We start from the raw sequence: 12,030 nt of genomic DNA, 5'->3' as shown, positions 1-12,030 counted from the left end.
TATATTTCTTTTACTTTTCTTTGAATATCAAAGCCTATTTATTAAATTGTTATCTTTTTCTTTTATCACCTTTGATCAAATCTGTTTGTTTTTTTATCAAATGACATTTTATGAATTACACATTTCTTCATAGTTCCCTGGTTTTCTCAGATATTTAAAATATAGAGATATATTTACTTAAGAGATGTGAAAATTTGAAAAATAAGTGTGAATTATCAAAGTAAAATCAATTGTGTTTTTTAAAAAGATATATCTATAAAACTAAGATTTTTCATTGACATTTAGGTGTGATAAGATTTGGTGAGAGTAGATCATTTAGAACTAATGTTCCATGGTTTATTTAAGAAAAGGAGACAGATGGGACTCATATACTTTATTGAGGTAGATTTGTCAGGCATTCTAGTTTTAGAGTAGTTGTAGTTATGAGCTAAACAAAAATTGTGATGTGCAGTTTTCTGATGATCTTGTAAGCTAAATCTCTACTTCTTTGCTTTATTTAATATTTTAGTTGTTGCAATTTAGGTTTTTTTTTTTAACCTGATGATGCTGTCTGTGACAGATCTATTTTTGCCTACTTTTATTCATTAACTTATTTTGTCTTTACATGGGAGATTTGGAAGAAAGTGTGTGTAGTTAGGTTTAACTATAAAGAATGAAAAGTATTCTACAGTATTCTTTGATGGATTATTTCAGAATATGCTATTTGTGTTATGCTTCGCATTATTTTTTAAAAATCAGAATTTTATGCATGATCAGACTTTGATTCCTTAAAAGGTACTGTAGTAGGTGTTTGAAAAACTTGAGACAACATTAATATTAAAGAGAGTTTCAGCATTTTTAAAAGAGATAATGATCTTTGGAAGGAAAGTAATATCTAAAAAAAATGCTACACCTACACAATTGAACTGGTTGATCAATCCATACTTGTCTAATTACCTCTGAATCAGAATTCCCACCACTCCCTTAAATTAAAATAATCAGTACTACAGTGGATGCCCCTCACTAGAAGGTCTTTTTTTCCCCTTTAACCTCCAGGACGTTTTTTTGGATGACTTTCCCTGTATTGGACGTTATCATTTTAAAAGAGTTATCATGAACAGATATTAGCAGTCATTGTTGCATTGTGCAATAACAAACAACTACTTTCACTTCTGGAGATCCAGACATAAAGCAAGAAATCTCTCTTGGTGAAACAGGCTTCCAATGTTCCAATGCAGGGTTATGAACAAATAGTTTTTAAAATGTTGTCTACTTAGTAGCTAATCCAGATCACAGTTCTGGATATTATATTTGATATAAAATTATCAGTAACAATGAGACTTAAAAATTTTTTAAAAAGCAAAAGAAAAGATTTCTTAGTAGAGGTTTAGAAAGTTAGGAATATTTTTTTTTTAATTTTCGCTGTTGTTGGATATGCCTTTGTAGATGAAGTAGTAGTCCTTTTTATAACATGGTTTATGCTAGTTTCAGCAATCTTGACATTTTTCTATTTGATTACATATACATCAAATCATCTAACTTTTTCAATTAAAAATACACAATATTAGATATCACTTAAAGTGTTTTGAAAGTTTGTTGAAAGGTTTTTTGTTTTAACATTTATTAGAAACATTAATCAGTTTGGGTAAGTAATCTTAAGAACTCACAACCTTCGTAAATTTAAGTAATCTTTATACATAAAAAGAAGGGAGGTGAATTGCTTTGTGGCTTTTTTTTTTTTGTAAACTGTCCTCTTTCAAAAATAATGGTTAAATAATGATAATCTAATGAAATATTAATAAGTTATTTTTAGTTATGAGGTTCCTACTCAGAGTGCTTTTGAGTCCATGTTTTCTTTTTAAGTATAATCTTTACCATTGGATAACAAGGTAATTAAGTTAAAGACTTAAAAACTTTCTTCTATAAGTATGGAAAATATTAAAGAACTAAAATTAGTGTCTCAAATGGTTTAGGATGAGATGTGTGTGTGTATGTGTGGATTATTTCAAGGATAGATATTGTCTATTTACTTGATATTAGCTTATAAAAAATCATTAGATTCTTGAGTAGATCAGAAGATTAAAGAAAAGATGTAAAGATATAATTGCTTATATACCTTTTTTGTAGGTACTCAGACATTACTTTTCATAATTTAATCTTTAATTCACATAAATATAATAAAGAGCTTGGGATGTATTCCTTTAGTCGGTATATTTCCTGATATGTTGTGTGTCATTTTGGAGATTTACTTAATGTGCTTGTGAAAAATAGCATCTATTTTGATTTATGATCATTAGAAATTAACAGAAACAATAGTAAATTCCCAGAGTACATAAAATCAAAATATTTCTTTTAATTCACAAAATTAAAAGTATGGCTTGACTTGACTCACCTTTTTGGAAAGCTTTAGTGAGTTGTAGCCTAGATACTGATCTGCAACTTACTTTTAGTAAAATATCATCAAGTATTAGGAAAACTTCATTTGAGTGAATTTAAGAGTTTTGTTTTCAACCTGTCATATAGTCTTTTTGCCTTGTTTTTAAGTTTAAAACACTTAGAATTTATTTTTTTAAAATTAAGTTAGGAACACCTTATTAAATGTATTTTTAGAAACATTTTAAGGTGGTGTGGTTTGTCATTTGCAGGTCTATCAAGTAGAAGATGTGTGTGAGGAAGAAATGCCAGAAGAGTCAGACGAATGTGTCCGGATGGACAGAACCCCACCACCACCCACATTGTCTCCAGCAGCTATAACTGTGGGGAGAGGAGAAGAGTTGACTTCCGAACATCCTTTGTTAGGTGAGGGAATATCTAAGTTGAGGGGAATTTTTATTGGATAAATGTTAATAATCAGAAAGTTTTTTTTTTTTTCATGAGAGATGGTATTAAACTAATTTGTTATGTAATTAATTGCAGGAAAGCATACATTAGAATTCAAGATTTTTTTTTTGATGAGGGACAATTAGAACAATTAATGAGGAACCACCCAAATGAAAAAAACATCATAGCCTTCTAATTTTTAGTGGTTTGTACAGATGTGTTTTATATGCCCATTCAGATTCATGTGTCAAGCTATTTCTAGCTTACAAATTGGAATAAATCAACATTCTATCAAAAGATTTCAGTTATACTTTCCAAAATCACAGAGCGTTCTAAGTCATATCTGACAGTCTTAATAATTGCTTGCGATCCAGACTGAGTAAATGCTTTTCAGAGTGTTCTTTCCCAGACAGTACTTAAATTAAACCTCATTAATTCTTAGTGGAGACATGGATTAAAAAATTCTTGAGCGTAAAGCATTCAAATTCACATTCAGTACTTCAGTGCTACTTTTTAGTTCAAGTAAATCTTTTATATGCTCCTCCTTACAATATCAAAGTGACCGAATCCTAGATATTTTACTAAAACATCAGTATGACCTATCGCCCAGTGTCGGGGTCCTAAAAAAGGATACATTCTGTGTTAGGTTTTTGTTTTTTTTTCCTGTCAATAATTCATTTAGGTGATAAAGTAGCTCACACTTTAAATCTTTTCTGCTGCCAGTTTTAGTATGGCCCATGAGCTGTGGATGGTTTTAAATTTTTTAAATGGTTGGAAAAAAGTAACATGTCATGTGAAAATTATATAAAGTAGAAATATCATTGTTCTTTAATAAAGTTTTTCACAACACATCCATGTTCATTTGTTCAAATATTACCTATGGCTGCTTTTTTTACTACTGCAGCAAAGATGTGTAGTTGCAGAGATGATATTGTCTTTTATAGAAAGTTTATAGACCCCTGCTCCTGCTAATAATAATGTTAGTTCAGGCTTTGTTGTAAATATTCTGTTTTTTTTAATATCTCTTGCCCCTTGTGATCATTCCAGGTAAGAAGAACCACTGTAACAGGCATGGAAACAAATTGTAGTGTGACAGTGACTTTGCTACCAAAGCAACACTTGCCCTCTTTTCTTCAGTATGCCACATCACTAACCCTTCGGTTCTCTTCAGCTTTTATTCCCTTACTACCATTGTGAATCTCTGGAAAGCATAGAAGGGGAGAAATCAATTTTCTTCCAATTTTTTTCCCCTCCTGAAAAATAGAAAATATTTAGTCAATAAAATTATATAAAATGTTTAAGACAAGTTTTTGCCTTTGCTTATTCAAAGTAATACTTCAAAAGAGATTTAAAAAAATCCATAGTATGAAATCTTTGTAGTTTCTGTACACTAGAAATGAATTTATGTTGTTGCAGATTTTCTGGAATTTTGATTTAAAGACAAATAGCAGATTACAGTAATTGGATACTAACCTTGCGTTATGACTTTAAATACCCAATGAGCGTTACTAATGGTACTCAAAGGAAATTTAAACATTTTTGAAATACCGAAACACAAGAATGTCTTCACATTTTTTTCCTCTCAGGGTATAGTCCGATATCCTGTCAAGCATATCCATCTGGCTAAACTGTCTAAGTACAATGTAGACTTGAGTCTTCCTGTAACTTCATACTTGTTACTCTCCTGTTGTATTTAAGTGGGAAAAACAGGAAGGTTGATATTTAGAATAACTCATCAAATCATGAGATAAACTAATGTGCAAAAATTGAGGGACTATTTCCATCTAGGATTCAGTTTTCATAAATCTCTGCTCTTTTAAAATTTTTCTCAGATATCTGTACTCATTGATATTCTCAGCTATCAGCTAGTTCTGTATTTCCACTTAAAGGTTTGGTGCTATTGAATGGATAGGTAAAGTCTGCATCACAGGCTGCCGGGTCTTATCTTATTGTGGTCCTCAAGAGTTTGAGGAGGAGGTATCACAGTGATTTAGCTCAACATTTTGCAATTGCCTGGTACTGCAGTGTTCTCCCTGACATACATAGTACCATTGAAGAGTTGTAAAAAAGACCTCAAAGAACATTCGTACATGGATTTGGATTAGCCTTACTGCTTGAAATACAGGTGATGCGACCTGTGTAGTTCATTGAAATCTCTATTTATTCTTTGGATTTCATGATCTTTTTTTATCTAAGCATATTTGCAAAGTATCACTCCTCTCCCCGCCATTTGGAATATATAAACAAGAACATAAGAAATTTAATACCCGTGTAGCTTAAAAATTCTTTTAACGCAACAATTTCAATAATTATTTCTAAACTGACATTCTAGAACATATTCATGTCTTATGAGACTGTTCTAACCATGGTTGAAATGACAACTGAGCAAGTTATTTCTTCTTCTGTAAAGTGAGGATAATAGTAGTTTTTATCTCATAAAGTCATTGTGCAGCTTAAATGCAGTCATAAATAAAAAGTTTTTAGAATGGTTTTTTAAAGCACCGGAAATTAACTATTGTTGTTGTTAATGATTATTCTTGAATTTTCTTTCAAGTCTGCCTGAACAGAATGCTAAAGATTAAAAAATTGATGTTTTTTTTTTCAGAGCAAGTGGAATTACCTGCTGTGGCATCAGTCAGTGCTTCAGTAATTAAATCTCCTTCAGATCCTTCACATGTTTCTGTTCCTGCTCCTCCACTCTTACTTCCAGCTGCTACCACAAGAAGTAATAGTACATCTATGCCCAGTAGTATTCCCAATATAGAAAACAGACCTCCACAGGCCATTGTTAAACCACAGATCTTGACCCATGTTATTGAAGGTTTTGTGATTCAGGAAGGATTGGAGCCATTTCCTGTAAGTAACAAGCAAATTTATATTTTTAAAATTATTCATGTAGCATTATTTAAAATTTAGTCTATTATTGCTCTCTAATAAGAAGCTTATAGTTTTATTTCAAAAAAGTTGTCATTCTTTTATCTAGAATTTATGTCACCTTTATGTGTTCCTAATATATTTCTGGAATTTTATGCTAGCTATTTAGATAAACTAAGGAGAAAGTTTTCATGCTATAAGGATATCAGTTTTATAATTTTTATAGAAAGGTAGTTGGAAGTTTACTCCAATGAAATAAACTTTTCTATTTTTTCTTCTTAGGGGACTGAAATGACACCTAGGTGTATTTTTCTTTAAATGGTATTTCTTGTATAATGTGATACTTTGGAAACTTTAACTTGAGTACAGAAAATAATAACTTTCCAGTGATCTAATACTTCTGTGTTACCCAGTTGATGGTTTATAATTATCAAATAGTAGATTTTTTCATTATTCTTAAATCTCAGCCTTCAGTCAGACTTTTAAATGCTTTAAAATGTTCACCTCAAAATGAAGGTACCTTATCTATCACTAAAAAGTCTTATAATTTGAGAGTAGCTGTATAATTTATATGCTAATATCTGGAGATAAAACATTTTTCCTTAGAAAATAAAGACAAGTGGCCAAAATCAAAGAAAACAAAATAGTTATTTTTTTTATTAAGTTTATTGGGGTAATATTGGTTAATTATATACAATTATGTAATTTTCAGGTGTACATCATAATTTGACATCTGTATATTCTATTGTGTGTTTTCCACCCAAAGTCCAGTTTCCTTCAGCTAGTATGTATTTGATCTTTGATCTCCTTTACCACCCACTCACCCTACAAAATATTTTATTTTGAAGTCCTTTGAATTGTCTGACTTTTCAGATTTATGGGTAGTGAAGATATTGCATTGTGATAGTTGGTTGCTTATATCTTCAGTTTACTATGTGTATATTAAACTTGGATCCCCTATAAGAATCCTGATTTACTGAGTGGAGGAAGTCTTTTCTCCCTAGTCCTCAGTGTTTGGATCCTGGCTCTGAATTTATCAAGTCACTTAGTCTTTTTGATCTTCATTTTGCTCAACTAGCAAATGGAGATTAATACTTTGCTCTTAGGATTGTTATAAGGATTAAATATGCATAAATTGTTCTATGTAGTACCGGGCACTTAATAGCCAGAGCTATTATTATCAGTTATTACTAGTGACAATTACAGTTTTGGGTTTTTTTTAGATTATAAAAGTAATACGTTTTTTTTTTTTTTAATGGAAAATTTGGGAAATGTACAGAAAAATCTCCATTAATAACCACGATGTATATATTTATATGTTTTCATATGATCAAGATTATTATTTTATATAGTTCTGCTTTCACTTAGTATATCTTGAGCATTTATTTTCTCATGATTAATAGTACTTTGGAAACATTTTGAATAACTATGTTTCACTTTATGCACAAACATAATTTACATAATTCTTCATTATTGTTGGACATTTAGGTTTCCACTTTTTCACTATTCAAGTAATCCTGAAAAGAATATCTTTGTACATAAATTGTCCACATTTTTAATAATTTCTTTAGTATAAATTCCTAGAAATGCAAGTATTGAATCACATTACATATGTATTCTTAAGATTCACTATATCGTACTTAATTATTTTCTGAAAAGATTATTTAAATTTATTCACATACCAGAAGTCTATCCCTTTAGCAGCACTTAACTTTACAGTTTTTTTTCAGCAGTAACTTATAAATTTTACCTGAGGCATATTAAATATACTAACTGAACAAAATTTAGAAGTTTATGGATGATTATTCTCTCAGGTTAAATGTAGCAATTTCCAGTAAGTTATTGTTCACCACATGTGGCAGATACTGGAGACTTAACCAGAATTCTTAAATAGAATTAGAGGTTCTATTTTTTTCAGATTAACTGGGGGTTCACTAGTGAATCAGTAAATATTTTTGGTCTGGATTGTTTTTGCTGAAAACATTTCTAAAATAACTATTACTTATGACTTAACCAAGTATACTGAACATAAGTGAATTTTTTTGTTGTTGATTTTAATGTTGATGTTTGCAGATTTTTCCATTTCTTTTTGTGATTACAGTGGATTTGGTTGCTGAACTAGGAATCAGGAGACATGAGTTCAAGTCTTTCAGTTTTTATAAAGAAATCACCTAAACATTTTGAATATTAGTTCCTATTTATTTATTTATATTTAGTTGTAGTTGGTATACAATATTATATTAGTTTCAGGTGTATAATATCGTGATTTGACATTTATGTACCCTTACTTGTATGATCACCACACTAAGTCTAGCAATCATTTGTCACTCTGCAAAGTTATCCCAATATTATTGACTATATTCCTGTTCACCTTTTTCACCCATCCACCTCCCCCCACCTTCTGACAGCCATCAGTTTGATTTCTGTTTGTGAGTCTGTTTTTTCTTTGTTTGTTTTATTTTGGTGTTTTTTTTTTTTTATTTTAGATTACACATATAAGTGAAGTCATGATCTTTCTCTGATTTATTTCACTTAACATAATACCCTCTAGGTCTATCCATGTCATTGCAAAGGGCAAGATTTAATTATTTTTTATAGCTGAGTAATATTTCATTGTTTATATATACCACATTTTCTTTATCCATTCATTTATTGATAGATAACCTTTTGCTTCCATATCTTGGCTATTTTAAGTAATACTGCATTGAACATAGGTGTGCATATATCTTTTCAAATTAGAGTTTTGGATTTCTTTGTATAATACCCAGAAGTGGAATTGCTGAGTGGTATGGTGGTTCTAGTTGTAGTTTTTTGAGGAACCTCCATACTCTTTTTCCATTGTGGCTGTACCAATTTACAGTTCCACCAACAGTGCACAAGGGTTCCCTTCTCTTTACATCCTCACCAATACATGTTACTGTTGACTTATTGATAATAACCATTCTGACTGGTATGAGGTGGTATCTCATTGTGGTTTTGATTTACACTTCCCTGATGATTGATGATGTTGAGACTCTTTTCTTACGTTTGTTGGCCATCTGTATATCTTTAGAGAAATGTCTGTTCATGTCCTCTATTCATTTTTTGCCCTTATCTTTAAAATATACATAATAATGATCTATTCTGAGGAGATAACCCTACAAATAAAAAGCTATGTACATGAAAAATAAATCTTAAAAAAGTCATTGCAGAAAAAAAATTAAGGATACTGGGCAATCAAAATTTATAACTGATTTTTAAAGACTTTTCTTAACTGCTTGCTTAAACTAGGATGCTAGGTTCCATTAGACGGAGATTTTGAAGTATCCATATTGCTGATGATCTGAAATATAAAGTGTCTATGTCCAGATTGCCTAACCTTTTCTCAAGGAGTAAAATGCTTAATGAATGGATCTGATCAGTTGAACAAGTAAATTATCACATACCATTCTTTTCAAGAGGTTTTTTAAAACCAACTTATTTCTGAAAGTCTTAAAAGATTATTTGATTTTATTCTTTTTCTTTTGAAGGTGAGTCGTTCATCTTTGCTAATAGAACAGCCTGTGAAAAAAAGGCCTCTTTTGGATAATCAGGTGATAAATTCTGTGTGTGTTCAGCCAGAGCTACAGAATAATACAAAGCATGCAGATAATTCATCTGACACAGAGATGGAAGACATGATTGCTGAAGGTTTGTGGATTTTTATTCCTCGCAGATTTTTCACTTGGAAATATTCACTTTTATTCTCATATAATGCATTATTTGACTAAAATAATGGGAAATCTAACCAGACTCTTAATGGCCAAAAAATCAAAATAGCAAGATTGGTATTAATTTGCATACTGTCAGTTTGACTTTTGAAAGAGTGTAGGCAGGAAAAGATTCCATTATATATAAAAATAATTTAAAAATTTAGGATTGAAACAATTTTTCTGTCTTTCTAAGCAGACTTAAAAATATGACTATTTTAATGAGTTTGCTTAAAAATTTAGAGGTTCCATGGGTTGTTTGGTTTTAGACTTTCCATATTCTGATGTTTGCTATCAGGTAGATATTACAATTGTATTAAGGATGTACTCTTCAATAAAGAGGTGATTAAATTTGTTCAAAGAGAAAAATACCACTAAATCTCCTTAATGTCAAGGAATCCTCTTTTTATAGACTTTATTCTAATAGTGAATATTCCATAAAAGTCAGTGGTGTACAAAATGACTGCAGGAAAACAAATACAAATAAATGCAAAAATGATATATTTTATCTTTTATTGATTCTGATCATGGCTTTGATCATGTTGTCAAGAGATGGTTACTGAAGATTTTTAGGCAGGTGACATGAATAGGAATGATTTTGGAAAAACTATTTGTTGTCTGTAGGATGAATGCGGAGATTTGGCATGTACTTGTAACAGTGGGAAGAGGAAAGAATGAATTGATGGAAGACAAGGCGAAGTGTGATGTAATAGGACAACATGCCAGACAAATTAAGGGAAAAGGAAGATTTAAAGATGATTAATTTATGCAATGAGCAGTAAATAAACTATAGAGATCTAATGTACAGTATAATGAATATAGACAACAGTATTATACTACAATCATCAAACTTGCTAAAAAAGTAAAACTTAATTATCCCAACAATTCAAAAGAAAGAATAATTAGGTAAATTGATAGAAGTAGTAAATACTGTTACAACAGCAATTATACTTAATATGTAAGTATATCAAATTAACATGTTGTACACCTTCAGTTTACAGTGTTACATGTTAAATATATTCAACAAAAAGGCAATCTATTTCATAGTGGAGATACTTTTACATAAAAAGTGTCAAAATTTTAAATAGTTCATAAATTACCAAGGTAATTTTATGAAGTGTTTCTGTTGTGTACTTTGGTGTTTATGGTAAGTCCTATAGGGTTAAATGGTGAAGTAACTTATTTAGTGGCTGTGGTTTTAGCGTAGTATATTCAGTTTAATTCAGTGTAATGTGAGGATTATTCTCTTTTTAAAGAATAAACCATGTTTCTGTTTGGACCACTTCTATAGCCAAAATATCTATGTTTTCCCTGATAAATCACACTGATTATGGTTTCTGTCTTGGCTTTTTTTTTTTTTTTCTTTTTTTACTGCTGATCTTCAAGTGAGCTCAAATCTTTAGGAAAATGAAAAAGTAACTTTCTCACACAAAAAATTGGGGACCTTTATTAGAGTCTATATTTTTGGCTACTTCATTAGAGACCCAGAATAATATTTGATTAAACAGGATAGAAGTTTAATTTTCTCTGATATAGCCCAAGAGTAAGCTGTCTGCGGCTCCGTGATGTTGGGCACCTAAGCTCCCAGTATCTTAAGGCTCTGCCATCCCTAGAATGTTGCTCTCATTTCCAAGATAGTTCATCTTCATAATCACATTCTAATCAATGAGACAGGAGAACGGGTACCACGTGGAATTTGCAAGCATTGCCATTCATATGTCATTGGTCAGAAATTGGCCATACCTAGGGCAGAAACTAGTTTTTATTCTCAGTGTCTACTTTCCTAGCTAAAAATTAAGATTCTGTTACTGTGGGAGAAAAGTGAAGAATGGATATTGGAGAATTACCAGCTGTCTCTGCCATAGAATCCAGTCTTTATTAGCTAAAGCAACAGTTTTTAAACTCATTTGCCTGTGTAAATTTTTATTCACAAATGTTAGAGTAGCCTTGGTAACATTACCAAATGTGTTAAAATTCTGATCAAACAGAACAGATTTTGGAATCTATTAATGTTCTTCTCTTTATGAGAAATAAAACTGATATTCTATTTTCATTAGATTGTTAACCTTTAGACCATACTTGTTTGGGATCTATCTTCCCTTTCTTACTAGCAAAAACATTTCCTTCTCCTTCATAAGGTATTTTATCATCAAGTGTTGCATATTGTTTATTCATTAATAAAAACTTGAAATAGAGCTTTTAGTATAGTCTGAAAATGGAACCTACTTGAAGAATGGAATCTTTGGGGCTGAATTGGTGGCAGTGGTGTTGAGTGAGAAATTCTGTCTCTGGTATAGGCTTTTCAAGGTCAGGTTAGGGTACATGCTTAACAAAGTTAAAACAGTACTCCTGGAAGTTAGGACATCAAGTCCCAGGAATGTATTAAAGCCCACAGCTGTATTAAAGCCATCTCTAGGTCATGGGAAGGAGCAATTTTTATTTTACCTGTTTTGAGGCTATTTCTTCCCCATTGCTACTAAATAGATGACTTTTGCTTATGACGGTAGTCTTGAAAATTTCCTTAAAACGATCACTTGCCAGTTCTTGATTTGATCAGTCATGACAATGTATTTGGATATCCCTTGGAACTTCAAATATTATTTCACAGTATGTTTTTTTAGTAGTTTTT

The 12,030-nt window shown here is 30.9% G+C and overlaps 1 protein-coding gene across 12 annotated transcripts in view; it reads left to right on the top strand.

Annotated features, from left to right (window-relative positions):
* PHC3 (polyhomeotic homolog 3) overlaps positions 1 to 12,030 on the top strand; it is an 80,814-nt gene that overhangs the window by 38,128 nt on the left and 30,656 nt on the right. For all 12 annotated transcript variants that reach the window (XR_897099.2, XR_897102.2, XR_002777679.1 and 9 more), the window contains 3 exons: positions 2,625 to 2,778; positions 5,405 to 5,655; positions 9,183 to 9,342. Coding sequence is in view for 4 of the 12 variants with exons in the window: in XM_011380225.2 (XP_011378527.1) it covers positions 2,625 to 2,778; positions 5,405 to 5,655; positions 9,183 to 9,342 (565 nt within the window). In the remaining 8 variants the exon portion in view is untranslated. The remainder of the gene's footprint in view (positions 1 to 2,624; positions 2,779 to 5,404; positions 5,656 to 9,182; positions 9,343 to 12,030) is intronic.

Source organism: Pteropus vampyrus, unplaced genomic scaffold, assembly GCF_000151845.1.
Source record: "Pteropus vampyrus isolate Shadow unplaced genomic scaffold, Pvam_2.0 Scaffold12, whole genome shotgun sequence".
Classification (NCBI taxonomy): Eukaryota; Metazoa; Chordata; class Mammalia; order Chiroptera; family Pteropodidae; genus Pteropus; species Pteropus vampyrus.
This window is presented reverse-complemented; position numbering and strand designations above follow the sequence as displayed.